This window comes from Ceratotherium simum, chromosome X (assembly GCF_057802395.1).
Source record: "Ceratotherium simum simum isolate JZ-2026a chromosome X, ASM5780239v1, whole genome shotgun sequence".
In the NCBI taxonomy this organism is placed as follows: Eukaryota; Metazoa; Chordata; class Mammalia; order Perissodactyla; family Rhinocerotidae; genus Ceratotherium; species Ceratotherium simum.
This window is the reverse complement of record NC_141940.1, coordinates 69,768,482-69,785,630: the sequence shown is the minus strand read 5'-3', so window position 1 is coordinate 69,785,630 and position 17,149 is coordinate 69,768,482. Positions and strand designations below refer to the sequence as shown.

The 17,149-nt window shown below is 36.0% G+C and overlaps 1 protein-coding gene across 1 annotated transcript in view; it reads right to left on the bottom strand.

The window, feature by feature from the left end:
* Nucleotides 1–1,336: 1,336 nt before the first annotated feature.
* ZDHHC15 (zDHHC palmitoyltransferase 15) overlaps nucleotides 1,337–17,149 on the bottom strand; it is a 98,422-nt gene continuing 82,609 nt past the window's right edge. The window contains exons 11-12 of the mRNA XM_004442196.3: nucleotides 11,971–12,049; nucleotides 1,337–5,641 (exon numbers count right to left, since the gene is read on the bottom strand). Coding sequence (XP_004442253.2) covers nucleotides 12,003–12,049 — 47 coding nt within the window. The 3' untranslated portion in view covers nucleotides 1,337–5,641; nucleotides 11,971–12,002. The remainder of the gene's footprint in view (nucleotides 5,642–11,970; nucleotides 12,050–17,149) is intronic.

Sequence of the window (17,149 nt, the reverse complement as noted above, 5' to 3'; positions counted from 1 at the left end):
TTCTACACTGTGCTTGTGATGTAAATTCAAGCTGTTTGTAGCTGATGCATTGGAATAAATAAAATGAGATTTTCAGCTGAGATCTTTAAAGTCTTTACCTAGGACAAAGTAAGCACTTTTTTATAAGCTTAACTAGAATAACAGACTTCTTTCTGGTTTTGTGTTAAGCCTGACCTCTACAGGTTGGGCCTCTCTGAAGTGATTCAAGTTCTCCATTATTATTTAGTTACGATCAGCATTGACTATTCCAAACTTTAGCTTTCAATGCTCTGCATTTTCATTGACTTCTGCCTTCTTGTTGGCTAATTGGGGGACTTTTCTCCATTCTGTCTGAGAAGGACTCTGTGCAAATGGTGCATCTATTGAGGGAAAACTTATTTGGGGCTTACTTAATGAGGGTCTCTTCAAATATTTCTCTGAGGGTAATGTATAATTTAGGAACAAGTGGACAACTGTGTTATTTTTGTCAGGATCATTATATTCTTTTTTCAGGTGACACGCATCTGCATAATAGTAAACACAGTCTTCAGTGTTTGAAAAAGCAAATCAGAGTTCATATCACCCTTAAGCACATAGATTAAGTTCTTTCTTTTACTTTTTACTTATCACAATACAGGAAAAGGCAAAAAATGTGTGAGGCTGAGCAGAGACTGAACATGATTATGTGCCATTAGATGAGTCAGCTTTCTATCTAAAACCTAAATGCCCATCAAGGGACGAATGGATAAAGAAGATGTGGTATATATACACAATGGAATACTACTCAGCCATAAGAAATCATGAAATCCAGCCATTTGTGACAACATGGATGGACATTGAGGGTATTATGCAAAATGAAATAAGTCAGAGGGAGAAGGTCAAATACCGTATGATTTCCTTCATTCAGTAGTAGATAATAACAACAATAAACAAACACATAGGGACAGAGATTGGATTGGTGGTTACCAGAGGGGAAGGGGGGAGGGAGGAGGGTGAAAGGGATAATTCGGTACATGTGTGTGGTGATGGGTTGTAATTAGTATTTTGGTGGTGAACATGATGTAATCTATGCAGAAATAGAAGTATAATGATGTACACCTGAAATTTTTACAATGTTATAAACCAATGTTACTGCAATAAACAAAAAAAAAAAAATAAAAGCCATTGCTGCTCATTTTCCAACTCATATCCATGTAGGAACATAAGATAGAAATACTGAGCATGGGGTAGGGGGTGTCTGGAAGATGAGATGTTACAGAGGAGTCTACATACCACAGATACCAATCAACCTAGAAGTGAATAAATGCCACTATACCCCCCTGAATTGAGATGTATAGAAACTTCCATCAAAGTGGTCTGAAATTTTAGGCTTTGCCAACATTGTTTAATAAAACCATAATATATAAAAGAAATGACAATTTTATGCATATACTTTTAATAAAGAACATAGGAAGATAAAGCTGGTCAGTATTTGTGGATATTTCTGTAGCAAGACATATGGTTTTAAGAATACTATATACAATCACTTTGAGCAGATTGGTGGAAAAAAGGATTTGTAGCAAATTGGCAACTTGAGCTTAACTGCTGAGGTCCCCAGTGCCTTTCTTTTTCTGGCCCTCCAATACATTTCACATATTACCAAAACCCAGTACCAGCTTTCGTGCTGTGTCCCTTTGCTGATTTAGCTAGCAGAGTGACAGCAATTATTCCTTGAATGCATCTTATCTTACTGTTCTTTTTCCTTTAATGCCATTCTCTACCAAAAACCTATTTCCTGATATACTGCATTCATTGTCTGTTTTTACTCATTTTGCTGATGGCCATATACCAGGTTGCTATGAAGAACACATTTAATAGTTTTGAGCACTATGTGGGACACAGCCCTAGCTCTTCTGGGGAAGTAAACTGTCACGGGTTGCATGGCTATCAGGAGCCACCCATTCATTATTATATTGCATAACACCTGCATGCAAAAGACTACAATTTAATACGGTATGTTACAGCTATGGTTAAAGAAATGCAGATGTACCATACCTCATAAACCATTTCCTATTGATTGGATGGAGCTCATGCATTTACTAAGAACACGGGACTTATGGAAGGGTCTAACAATCTTTTTAGATGCCTTCTGTGCCTCTGATAGAGGCACAGAACATGTCTTTTGCACCAATGGAGTACCTTAGCTACATTGGGAGCTAAGGGTTCTAGGGTTCTAGGATGTGTAGTGGAATGTTCTTCACTTGCAGTGACTATTGGACTTTTTTCTAAAAGGAGAAGACAGAGAATCATTCTTTTAAAGTATTTTCTCCTGATGACCAGGCAGCCTGCTTTGGGGCAGTGTGTGTGTGTGCATATGCGTGTGCACACCTGTATGTAGATATGTATGTGTGATGAGAGGTGAAAAAGATAGGCTTTTCATGACTGTTACATTCCTGTGAATTTGAGCAATGTTAAATTTCAGGTGCACATTACAATGATGTATATTCAATATTCTTAAAACATACCTGCTAGGATTGTGCTTAAATCTCCATTAAGCTCAATGCCTACACTTTGTGCAATCTGGCATAAACATGAGGAAGCATATTCTTTTCCCTGGCAAAGACAGCCCTGAGATTGGGTTCTATGGGTGCCAGAGGAGATAATGACACTGGCTGATGCCACATAGTGTGAAATATGTGTAACATGGGGCCAGTGAGGGAAAGAGGTACATATTACATTTCTATCACATAGAAAACAAGAGTTTTATAAATTGCATACTTTCAGATTTTGGACAAAATGGGACTCTTCTGAAATGTGATCCTACCCTAATTGCTCTCAATGTTCTAAGTTGCTCCACGGTAATTCTAGTACTGGGAAGCCAAGTCACTCTAACAGTGCACTGGACATGGTAACTGTGACTTCTGCCCCAGATAGCTATGTGCTTTTGGAGGGCACCTCATTTCTTTCGCCCTTAATTTTTTCAGCTGTATCATGGGGAAAATAATTTCTATTCTGTCTCTTTCTAGTTGGAATGAAAGGAAAAACATTAATAAAGTACTCTAAGCTCTGCAAGAACAAATCAGCAATGAGAGCCTGGAAGAAAGAACAGAGCACACTAGTTTGCTTAGAAATACTGTTATGGTTAAACTTTTCATTCCAGTCCTGAAATGAAAGACATATAAGAGCACTAGGGAGTTACATAGCACCTTTCAACTTTAGGATCCTAACAATGAGTGTCTTTGTTTTTCAAATGGGGAAAATGGGTACCAAAGATTGGGGAATGAGATCCTGCAGAGGTTATTGGACAGTGCCCCAAGGAAAAGCAAGCAAAGGAGCCAGATCAGGGTATGCTAATTATCCGACAAACCTTTCTGCCTTCTTTATCAATAGTCAACCAAGCAGGGGGATGCCTATGTATAGTAGTCAATACTCAATGATATATGGACAGGGATATTATCAGAGTCTATAAACTAGTGGAACCAAGGAGCTGATAGGAATAAGGTTTGTTTATTTCTCCAAGCCCCCACATAAAACCCTGATTTATTTGGCCTTTTGAAGACAGTGTTAAGTCTGTAAGACATTAAACAATCAGCTTTGCATTATAGCTCTCCTGAGCTTTACCCTTCCTCTGCTTTCCTGTAGTTTCCTTACACTGTCTTTTATGACCTGATTTCTATGAGTGCTGTATGCTGATACACTCTGTGCATGCAAGAAGTTCTTCATTCCTTCCTGATTTTGAATCATAGTTAGCAGCTACTCTGCCTAAACCCTTGGCAGAAGATGATAGATGGAAAAGGGAAAGATTGTTTTGAGGCTCACTGGCTATGGAGTAAGTAATGGCCCTACCTTTAGAGAAAGGTGCATTTCTACATGAATAGAAGGCAAGGCTTATGCATCATAAGACTATATGGATGGCCAAATAAGCTTTCAAGAGAAACCTAAACAAGAGTGTATTTTGGAGGGAGAGAGGAAGGAGAAAAGTCTTCCCATCTGAACATATACAATTTCATCATGAAACCCAGTGTGCATATGCTTCTAGGCTGCTTCTTAGAGTCTGAGTTTGAGAAACAGTCCCTGGTCCTAATTGATTTAGTCATGTCTAGTATGCTCTCAAATGAAATGCTGGCCACAATCCACTTAATTTATGCTAAAAGTTTTACTTTGACCAAAATTTCCTAAAGAATACAAATGAACAGGTTTTTTTTTGTTGTTGTTGCTTTAATGAACTGGATTGCTCACTTTCTCAGCTTCACTGGAGCCCAAAAACTGAACCGTTTGTGACAGGCAACTCTTTTTTGCTCATAAAGGTTTTAGGGGGGATAACTTAGTAGACCCTCTGGGAGCTCAACTCCTTGATATCTGTAAGATGCCTCTAACTCTCACTGATCTCTGTAAGAGTTGGGACTTCTATTGTCAGCAGATGGGCACTGGCTGAGAAATGAAAACCATCAATACTCTTGGGTATTATTATCACAAAGAAGCAGCATTAGTATCCATACTCACTGATTCAGGCACTAGGACTAAAAGAAAGGCTGATTATAAATAAATGGGGAAATGGATGTAAACTATCTTAATGGCTGAGCTACCATGAAGCTAAAAAAAAAAAAAAAAAGAAAGAATTGGCATATTACTATTAGATTATCACTATCTGTGCACTAACCCCTGCTGTGAAAACATAGATCCTTTGTGCTAATCCTTAGGCTGATTTCAACTGTGAAACTATCTTTATGAACAGTACTATAATTAAACCTGAAAATCACCTTTAAACCCCTTAACAAAATCTATGGTCTGTAAGTTAGGCTTATAGTTTTTCTTTCCTCATAGAGTAATTCATAAAGCCTAAAATAAAGCTGGGTAGCAGAGATAAGAATAAAAGTAATTGGAGAATTTTACCACAGTCTGTCATTAAAAGTCTTTAAAACACAATCATTATATTTAATAAAGTGGAAATCTGATCTGATCTTCTCTATTAGCTGTGGTGCTTTCAGGAACGCCACACCTCTATGACAGAGAACAGGTTTTACGTTTTGTTCAATTCCCAATTCAAGGACCTTGATCACAGTGTGTTGAATCTCCCTCTCAAATTTTAGGTACCCAATATAGGGATGGTGTTATGGCTCAGCAAATATCTAAATTGCTATTTAGGGAGAAAGCATGATTGAATAAAAACCTCAGATTTTTTTAACCTTGATTTGCACAACACCACAGCAGAATTTTGTGTAAATATGCTGCACATATGCATGCTTATAAATGCACATGGACACAAGAAGAAAATATAGTCTAATTCCCCTCAATACCACAAAGACCCTATAGATATGATTAATAGTTTTTCCAAGGGAGTTAGAGACTTCGAGGAAGTCTTTTGAATTCCTCTTTACCTGACAAGAGGAATGAAAAGAGCCTCTGGAAAGATATATATGTTACATTTAGGCTTTCACAGATTAGGGGAGGGGAAAGAAAGAAAGAAAGAGAGGAAGACTAGCTTGAATTAACTGCTACCAGATTGATGAGTTCAGTCAGTAAATTAAATAACTTGTGAAGTCCTGAAACATCTATCTGCACAGCAAGTATTTGATGGAATGTTTTCAAACTGTGAAGGTTTCAATCCGCCATGGTGACTTATTTTGAAGATTAGATGGTTCCCAACATTGAACTCTGTAAGCTTCATGGGAGCTGGAGGGTTCTGGGAATGGAAAGAAGAAATTCACAGATGAGATGAACAACTGTAAATATCCACATGGTAACATCCCTTGACAATAATATGCAACCATAAAATTATGTTTATGAAGAGTATGGGTCAGCACTGAAAAATGTTAAGTGAAAAAATCAGGATGCAGAATTATATATACAATGTTATAATTATTTTTAACCCAGAAATTGTATCTTCTGGGACAAAAGACTGAGAAATACACTATACTGTTAAAAGAGGTGGATTCATGGGTAATTTATTTTCATTTTCTTTACTTTCTACTTGTATTTTCCACATTTTCTCTAGGAAATATATAATAATTTGATAACGCAAAAATATTTATTTTTGAAATTCACATGGAAATAACATGAGCTTTGAGATTGGGCAATTCTGAATTTGAATTCTAGCTTTGCTACTTGCTATCTCTGTGACTCTGGACAAATAACATCAATGGACCTTAGTTTCTTCATCTGTAAAATAGGCATAATAAAATCTGCTTAAAACAATATCTGGCATATAGTAGGCACTCAAGTAGCTATTATTAGTACAAGCTTTCTGGAAAACAATTCGGCCATATATATTAAGTCTTTAAAGAGTTCATACTAGTAATTTTGCTTCTAGGATTCTATCCTAAAAAAATGATTACACATGAGTAAAAAGATTTATATTCAATGATATTATTGACAGCCTTATTCATAATAGTGAAAAATTGGATAAGATCTTAATGTTGGACAGCTGAGAATTGGTTAAATAAACAACAGTACCTTGATATAATGGGAAATTACTTTTAAAAAAAAATTTTACCCATTCTAGTACGGGTGTGAAGAAATCTCCTTGTGGTTTTAATTTGCATTTTCCTAATGGCTAGTGATGTTGAGAATCTTTTCTTGTGCTTATTTCCACTTCTTTGGTGAAGTGTCCATTCAAACCTTTTGCCCATTTTTTGTTGTGGTGTTTGTTTTCTTATTTTTGAGCTTTTACAGCACTTTACATATTCTGGATACAAGTCATTTATCAGCTATGTGTTTTGCAAATATTTTTTCCCAGTCAGTGACTTGTCTTTTTTTTCTCTTAACAGTGTTCTTCTCAGAGACAACACTTATAATTTTGTTCAAGTCCAATTTATAAATTTTTTCTTTTATGTATCTTACTTTTGATGACATATCTAAGAACTCTTTGCCTAACTCACAGTGATAAAGATTTTCTCCTATGTTTTCTTCTAAGGGTTTTATAGTTTTACATTTTACATTTAGGTCTAGGATCCATTGAGTTAAATTTTGCATATGCTGTGGGGTGTACATGGTGTAGGGATATCCACTTGTTCTAGCACCATTTGTTGAAAAGACTGTAATTTCGCCAAAAATTACTATTACATTTTTGTGTAAAAATCAGTTGACCATCTTTATGTGGTCTATGTCTGTATTTTACTTTTTATTCTGTCCCATTGGTTTATGAGTCTATCCTTTATCCAATACTACCCTGTCTTGACTACTGTAGCATTATAACATGTCTTAAAATTGGACAGTTTGAGTCCTCCGACTTTCTTTTTGTTTTTCAGAATCATTTTGGCTATTGTAGTTCCCTTACATTTCTGTAAAAATTTTAGAATCAGCTTGTCTTTATCTACAAAAAAATCCTACTGGAATTTTAATTGTGATTGCATTAAACCTGTCTATCAATTTTGGGAGCATTGACATCTTAACTATATTGAGTCTTCTAATCTATGAGTATAATATGTCTCTTCATTTATTGTGGTCTTCTTTGGTTTTTTTCATCAGTGTTTTGTAGGTTTCAGCATACACATCTTGTATATGATTTCTTAGATTTATATCTAGCTACTTAATGTTTTGGAGTTATTGTAAATGGTATTGTGTTTTTGATTTTGGTTTCCTAATTGTGCACTGCTAGTGTACAGAAACACAATAGATGTTTGTGTGATCTTGTGTGCTGTGAACTTGCTAAACTCATCTATTAGTTCTAGGAGTTTTTGTAGATTCTTTGGATTATCTATGTAGACAATCATGTCACCTGCAAATTGGGATAGTTTCATTTCTTCTTTTCCAATCAGAGTGCCTTTTATTTCTTTTTTCTGTCTCTATTGCATGTGTTAGGACCTTAATTATGATATAGGATAGGAGTGATATGAGAGACTATATGAAGTTGTGGTTAACAGAGGAAAGAACTACTGGTAAGTAGGTAAGTAGTGAAGACTTATCAGGCCAGTTTAGGCTGGAGACCACAAATGTATAATCTCAGTTCTGTTATTTGTAATCAGTTGCAATCAGTATTTATAATCAGTTGTGTTATTTTTGTAGTAGTTCTCAGCAGCCTGAGTATAGAAATGGAGAAGGCAGACAGCTGGATTAAATCTGGAATTTGGGTTTTTGCTGGCTAAGGCAATGGAGTAAGTAAGATAAGAATACTGGCAAGACAGAGGTTGAAGTGTCAAGTCTGGATAGAGAAGAAGTAACCCATGTAAAAATTTTGTTTTTATTGTTTTAGGTATATTTCCTTTCGGTGTTTTTCTACATATGTAGACACATTTTAATACTTAAAAGTTTTAAATTAAAATTAAAAATGTAATTTTATAAAGTTTTCAAGGTTCATCCATGTTGCAGCATGTATTCTTTTGGTTGCCAAATAGTATTCCATTGTCTTGATATGCCATATTTTATTTATCTATTCATCAGTAGATGGACATTAGGGTTGTTTCCACTTTTTGCTATTATGAATAATACTGCGAACATTCATGTAGTTTTGTGTGGACATATGTTTTCATTTCTCTTGGTTATAAACCTAGGAGTGGAATTGTTGGGTCATATGGTAATTCTATGTTTAACATTTTGAAGGACTGCCAAACTCTTTTCCAAAGTGACTGCACCATTTTATACTCCCACCAGCAATGTATGAGGGTTCTGATTTCTTTACATCCTCATCAACACTTGTTATTATCAGTCTTCTGGATTATAGCCATCTTAGTGGATATTAAGTGGTATCTTGTGGTTTTGATTTGCATTCCCCTAATGGCTAATGACGTTAAGCATCTTTTCATGTGCTTATTGATCATTTGTATATGGAGAGATGTCTATTCAGATCCTTTGCCCATTTAAAAAAATTGGATTTTCCTTTAATTATAGAATTGTAACAGCTCTTTTTTTAAAAAAATATTTTATTGAGATCATAATGGTTTATAACATTGTGTAATTTCAGGTGTACATTATTATATATTAGTTCCTGTATAGACTAGAATTGTAAGAGTTTTTAAAATATATTCTGCATACAAGTCTCTTATCAGATATTTGATTTGCAAATATTTTCTCCCAAAAGACCACATATTGTATGATTCCATGAAATCATGGATTACATAGATTGTCCAGAATAGGCAAATCCATAGAGACAGAAAGTAGACTAGTGGTTGCCTAGAGGTGACAGTGGAGGAATGGGGAGTGACTGCTAATGAGTATGGGGTTTCTTTCTGGAGTAATGAAAATATTCTAAAATTGATTGTAGTGATGGTTGCACAACTCTGAATATCCTAAAAACCACTGAATTGTACACTTTAAGTCACTGAATTCAATGGTATGTGAATTATATTTCCATAAAGCTGATAAAAATGTACTTTTAAAATTAAACTGCACTTAGCTTTTTCACATAACCTTATTAATTATTCTTTAAAAGTATTACTCTTAATGGTGCATAATATTTTATCATAATGATGTGACAATTTATTTCACCATTCCTCTATTGTTAGATATTTAGTTTTGTTTCCAATTTTATGCTATTATAATAAATTGATGATGAATAGTTGTGCAGATCTCTGATTATTTTATTATTAGATAATAAAATATGTTATTAAAATGGAGTTATTAGATAAAATTGTATGAAAAATTTAAGGTTTTCATATATGTTGCCAAATTGCCCTCAAAAAAATGATCTATAAATTTAACTTTATATCAGTAGTATATAAGAGCACCTGTTTCAACATGTTGTTGGCAACAGTAGGTACTATAATTTATAAAAATTGGTTGCTTTAGTAAACCAATATTGATATTTTGAGTTATTTTAATTTGCGTTTCTGTCTACTGAAGTTGAACAATTTTTATGTTTACTCTTTGTAACTTTTATTTTTCTGACTGTTCGCAAACTTTGCCCATTTTCTAACTGTTGTGTTTTTCTTACTGATTTGCAAGATCTTTGTAAATTAAGGATGTTAGATCTTGTGTGTTATATATTTTACAAATGTTTCTTCAAGTTAATCTTTTCATTTTGAAGAAAATATCATCTAGAATTAGTGCTTTTTTGTGTAAAAATTACGGCAATAATTTCTTTTTATACAAAAATTTGAGACAAAATGATAAACTATGTTAGCATTTGTTAATTCTGAGTTGTAAATAGATGGGTATTCACTTTATCCCACATAGTTTTCTTTAATTGTGAAAACTTTTCAAAGGAAAATATGTATAAAATATCTAATAATTTGGACATACATAATTTATACAACCATTCTATTGATAGACATTCAGGTTGTTTTCCATTTGGAGATTTTACAAACATCACTGTAGTAATTATCTTATAGACATTAAAAAATTCTTTATATCTTGATAAATTTTGAAATCATTCTCCCACTATTCCTTCCTATATCCCCAAACACTTTTCTATTATTATCAGAACATGACTCTGCTGTCCCCACAAATTAATCAGTTAATTTATTTGAACAGAGTGCCCTGGGAAAAGCATTGTTTAAAGGCAATTTTGCTTATATAGGGAATCATACCAAAAATATATTTATGGTTTAATTTCACTTAAAATGTTCTGAAAAAAAGGGTTACATGGTCATATAAGTTTGGGAAAAACTTATTTCGCTTTTGGGGATTCACAAATTTCTTTACAAGTACTGCACTAAAGACAAGGTTATATGATCTGCAGAAAAGAAAATAAGTTCAGTCAAATAAGTTCAGAGGGCTACTACAATCTTCTCTTGGAGAATCACAAAATCATTTGCATAGTAAAAGCTTTGAGAATTCCTATGCTAAAGACAACTCTCTAATTTTGCTTACATAGGGTTTCCTAAATTTATTTCACCAAAGAACTTTTTTCTCCCTCTAACATTTGTTAACTTGTCAAAGTACTAGTGCTCCATAGAATACCCTCATAAAACAAGAAAATGAGAGAGATAAACACCATGGATAACTGAAATCTAGATACTACTACCATACAAGTTGTCTCACTTAAACATCAAACATTTCATAAGGGCTTTGGACAAGAAGACAGATTTAATCTTTCCCTCTTTTTAACTTTTAATTTTAAGTGAAGATGCACAGTAAATAGCCCAAGTCAGGTTTTTAAATGTTGTGACAAAGTGGAAAGAGCATGCTCTGAGGTCAGACAGACCTGGGTTGCAATCTTAGGTTATCCACTTTCTAGCTGGACAGGTGGATTAACCTGTCTGGACTTCAGTTTTCTCACAAGTAAAATGGGAATAGTAACACTGACCTCACAGAGTTGATGCAAAGATTAAATGAGATAACATATATCAACTACATAGCAAAGTGGCTGGCATATACAAGGTCTTATACAGTATCTATACTGGTACACAGCAGGCTTCTGTAACGGAAAGAAGTGAAGACTCGAGAGCCCACAGATTGATAGCCTTCTGAATAATTGCTAGCTTTTTCATGGAAATAGAATTGGAAGGCTTATCAGATCAGAGCTTTGAGCTCCATGCATGGTATTTCTATTACTAAAATTCTCCTTTTAATACTGAATTACCTGGGTTTATTTACCTGTGAATGTTGCAAAGAAAAGGCTGTTTAGCTTTTCACTAGGCCAAAGAGAATGCTATGTGTAAGGCTGCCTGCCACTGATAAACAAATTAGTAGCATTTTGGGAGAGTTGGAGTGTAGGGAGGGTGCTTTTTTGCCTGTGAGTGGGTAAGAGAAGTTTATTAATTGACATAATGGAGTCAGGCAAAAAGAACCCATTTATAATCTATATCATGTCAGAGACTTGAAATGCACCAGGACAAGGTTTATAATTCACAATATGAAAGTAAATACCTGAACAGGATGTTTGGCTGTTTCCGGATACCCTGGGGTAGTTTAGCCCAAGTGAATAGTGTGAATTTGCAGGGAATAAGGGCATCTTTTTCAGTATGTTACACAGGGAAATTATGTATAGAACTTCTGCTTATGTGAATATACAACAGTGAAGAATTTAGCATCTTGTTCACCAGGGTGAGAACTTACTCCTTTTCTAGTTCTGTTCCCAAGACTGCTTCTTAGCAGTCCAGGCGGCAATCTATGTGCCTCTCTCAGAATACTGACCTGTCTGAGATATGCAGGAAATGTGAAAACTGCTACGTTTCCGTTTCCACGGCAAGAGATGATGAAACTTCTGGATAATCTGTAAGGTTGAAAAGTGAAGGTGATCAAATGTCCCTTTCTCTTGTATGGGTGGGTATGCATTCATTGGTATATCTCCTTTTTGTTCAAGCCCTGGAGGCAGCAAACATCTGCAAATCTCTAAAGATTGGTGTGCTATACCAAAGCATTTGTAACCAGTCCAGAAATTCACATTCTAAGAGTAGTCAGCCTGCTTCACTATGAACTAAGATTATTTTATTTATCAGCATTATCTAATCTATGATAGTGGCTGGTATTTGACTTAAATAGCTGTGATGACAGCTCAACATCATCTGGATTTAATGGAATGTTTTGGGTCTTGCTACTCACAAAATTACCCTGTTTTGTTACTATTCCACTGGACATAATTGAGATAGCTATTATAGTACTTTAGGTGTTGGTGTGTTTCTAAAAAGGAATGAGGTATCTAGAAAACAAGAGGCTTTGGAATTAACAAGCAACATCATTTATGGTACAAATGTTTTTGTTTCCAACCCCCAGCCTTTTGGTGGTAGGAAAATACACTCTGAATCAGCTTGTTTAATGTACCGATAATCACTTTCTTTATACTCCCTGCATAGTAATGTACTTGGCACTTTGAGATAAAAAAAGTTGACAGTGGTCGTCCCTTACAGTTTCTGCTTAGTACATTCTCCTTTATGAAATTAATGTGCCATTCAGAGTGCTCCCATCAAGTGTGAGATCTGGATCTCAGAAGATAGAGGCTAGCTAAGGTGGGTTACTCTTGCCACAGCAAGCTGGCAAACTCTCATGCCGCCGAGTTAACCAGGCAGATTCCAGAGATAAGGTTGTTTTCTTCTAGGAAGAGTGGAAAAGTAAAAGTGGCTCTGAAAATGTCTGTCTTTATAATCATAGTTCCATGGTGGGCACAACATTCTGTTTTGTCTGGAATCTCAGACTTAGGGTATTGTTGCCCTTAAGTCTGAACAGAAAGCAGCTGTATTGGCCCAGCTCTTCAGTGAAGGGTATATAGAGAATAATTCATGTTTGTCAAACTCAAAGAGAAAAAGAGGCAGCAAGTGCTTAAGCATACATCTCATTGCACCTATACATTTCTACCAAGAAGGTGATTGATAAAGTGTGAAAGGCAATTCTGGAAGTGCAATGCACTATTTGCCTTGCTGCTTCCTGCTGATGGTTGGCTGTCTCAGAATTTTGTAGGTATGGTTTGCCAATGCACCTTTTCCAGAATTGCCTTTAGTATTCTGCTAAATGGGTTTCTTTTACTTTTCACCACTGCATTCCCCACTCATACTTGGCACAGAATACTTCCTCCAAGCAATTATTTGAATTAAAATCAGGCTTGCAGACATTCAAGCCTGAGTTGAAAAACCCAATTATCAACTTCCTTCATGGTTTCACTCCTGGGGGAGATTAAGCTAAGGCTGCAAAGGTAGAGTCACTATCTGGTGAGGACTAAATTGAAAAAAATGCAGATAATTCCAAAAATCAGGCTCTGCCTAATGGAAGACAAATGCAGAATTTAGGAACTCAATTTACCTTCTCTTTCTACCATCTGCATTTATACTGCTTTCCCCATCCCCACCTGCTCCTGCTGCTGATACTGTCGTGATCTCACCATTAGTAAATAGATGTCTACTTGAACCAAGAACGATGTCATTTTAGTCTTAGTATACGTTGGCTCAGCTCTGGTTCTCTTCCTGTCTCATCCTAGATCTCCTTCCTTACTTTAAAATCCTATGTTCCCACATAAACCTTTGATACTATGGGAAGTGACCATAACAGTATATGTACACTTCTTTCTAGCCATTGGTTCTCAGAGATTGGGAAGAGTAGGGAAATGGACACAATGTGGAATCTGGAAGAACTTAGGTTGAGTTGTGACTGCTTCATGGCTTTACATAAGTCATTATAACTGCCCAGCCTCAGCTTTTCCATCGGTAAAAAAGTGTAATATTCTCTCACTCACAGTATTTTTGTGATGCTCTCCCTTGAATTATGAGTGTCTTCTAAGGTTATATTCTTTACTCTCTTTCTCTTTCTCCATTCATTTATTTGTCCACATGGATGCATGTCAACGTTGCTTAGGTAATTCCAAATTTTCCATTTTATCTCCTTTCCCTATCTTTATTCTCTCCATTGATTATCTTCTACACCTCTCATGGGTTTAACTGTCATCTCTATACAAATGACTCCCAGATCTCTCTAGTCACTGGGACTATTTCCAGGTATTTAAAATGTCTCCTGGCTTGGATCCTTCCTCTCCATTTCTAAAGTTATCACTACTCATGAAGCCATTGTTACACATGTCCAACTATCTATTGCTCTTTCTGGTTCTTGTCTCTCCAAATTTCAATCCACCCTGCATGCTAGTACCCGAGTAATCTTTCTAAAATTTATCTTTCATTATATCAACATCACTCAAGACCATAAAATTAATAGCTATTTTCTATTGTATCAAAGTCTACAAAGCCCTCTACCATCTGGCCATATCTTACCTCTCTAAGATTACTGCCTACAACACACAATGCCCACCCTGTACTTAGGAATGGATGGCCTCCTTAGTGTTCTTACCACATTCATGTCACACTTCTTACCTGGAATGTTATTTCCTTCTTCCTAGCATCTATCAAGATGTTCCTCATCCTAATATCATCTAGCTTAAGTCCTGCCTCTTCCTCAAAACTTTCAACATTATAGCCCATATGCTTTCCCTCTTTATTGATATACTCAGTGTTTAAGCATCACCAACAATCATACACTTACCATGCATACCACACAGTACTGAGCACAGGGTAAGCCTACACTAGGTGTGTAATTGCTAGCATCACTTTTATGGCAATGAGCACATTAAACCTTGTGTTAAACTTGTGTGCTTTTCCTATCCTTTCTTACAATTGCAAATTCCTTAGGGCAGAGGCCACCTTTTATTTATCTTTATATCTCCCCACAGTACCTTGTTAGAGGTGTATCTTCAGGAAATGCTTTCTGAATTGAACTGACTAATTAGAGACCAGCAATATTTCAGGGACACATACTAACTCAGAGCTCAGGGTTGGACAATGCAGGTAAGGCAATAAAATGAACATACATGATATTACTGCATGAGGTAAGTTTTCCAGTAGCTGAGGGACTGGCCATTACCTTCTCATCTAGAAACATGGGGAACAAGCCACTTGAAAAATGCCTGGCTACCCAAAAGAGCAGCCCCTCCCTAACTCAGTGTATTATGTTTGATGCTTTCAGGGATGAGACCTAAGATTCCTACTCTTGAGTAAAGGCAAATGACAAGTGTGAGAATAGGTTCTGGTGGTCAAAATGCTAGGTAGAGGTGATAAGAGGGAGCAACTGGGTGTACTTAGAAAGAACACTTGAAGAAAGAAATTTGGTTCCAGAATATAGAAGGTATATTGATAATGTAAGTTTACAGTGGCCTCTAGTATATATTTCTTCCAAAAAAGGAAAAGAGCCATTTGGTGAAAGATATCTGGTATGGTTATTCAGCTTGACTTCTGACTCCTCAGTATCAGATGGGATCATAAAACATCATGCCTTAGAGCTGAAGACAGCTTAGAGATCATGGAATTGAAAATGAGGTCCAGAGAAGAGAAGGGACTTTCCAGAAGTCATACAATGAACCTAGTGGCAGAGCTGGGAAATGATTCCCATGCCAGAGCTTTATCCATGTTTTTCCATTATTCTATTTCTGATGAAAGAGGTACAGGAACTGAGGTCATTTTCTTTTAAATGGACCTTAAAAAGGTCTATAAACTGAAAAGTAAATAGGAGCAAAGGAGAGACACTGGGTGGTACAGTGGTTAAGGGTTTTGACTTTGGAGCCAGACACTGTCACTTACTAGCTGTGTGACTTTGGGCTTCTCTGCACTTGAGTTTCCTCATCTATAAAATGGGGTTATTTAATATTTATAACTCACAAAGTGATTATGATTCTTAAATGTGACAATGTTTGTAAATCACCTAGTACATAATAGTCATTCAATAAATGTTAGTTGTACCCTTGGAATCAAGCAATCATCTATATGCACCTTTATTTTACTAGAGTTGGAGCAAATAATGAAATAAAGGAGATGACGTTTCTGACTTCAAGGAGTCCCTATCCAGCCCCTTACCATCCAAACTCTTTGTTGGAACCAGGTTACTTTCTTCATCACTTAGCTTGGGGTCTTGTGCATTACTTGTGCCTTTCCTTGTACCTTTTGTCTCTTCATTCCTTGCCATCAATCTAAATCCTATCTAATCGTTCAGACCCAAATTTTACCTCCTCTGTAAAGCCTTTCCTGACCAGCCCTGCCTACAGGAATCACTCTCCTTTGAATTCCTATAGCATAAACTTTATGGTTTTACTCATTTGGTCAGCATCATATCCTGTATTGTGTTTTGTTAGGCAACTTTTCACGTATGTGTGTTATCTCCCCATATAAATTTAAGAAATGTTAGTTTCTCCCTCTTCCCTCTCCATATATTCTTGATCAGGCAGGCAGACATCCTCCCCCAGAATGGTACTGCCTCTTATATGTAGGAATGAGAGAAAATAGCCTTTTGGAAAAGAGTCACTCACCTAATCCTCCCAAACGTGTAATCATAAGTATATGACTCATGAAAAGATCAGCTTGGTAAGATGTTAGTATAGTCCCATGTATCTTGAATTTCTATATAGAAAGCTGGTAAAAAAATTGACTGAGACTAAGGACACTTCAATAGTTGGCCCTACCTATTGCCACTATGCATGGCAATAAATAAGGGCAATTTGGTGCCCCTGAAGGAGTATATTCTTTGAGGTAAAAAGCATGAATTTAACTTAGGACCTTGCTTAAGTCCTGTGATAGTATCTTAAAGTTCTTCAGGCATAGTCACAGAGGTCTGGTTAGGTCTAAAGAACTAAGTGATAAGGAAAATTTTTCTTCAAGCAAGATTCAATGGCTGCCTCTGACTGGGAGGTGATTGCACAGAATATCACCCAGAGATGTTTCTAAACAACAAAGCTCTTGATGTGAAAGGCCTCTTGTCTCAGAACCAGAGCTCTTGTATACAGGATGTACTTGAAGAGTTTGAGTTCTGATGAAGAGAAGGGCTCTTGCGAATCTTCTCAGAAGGTCAA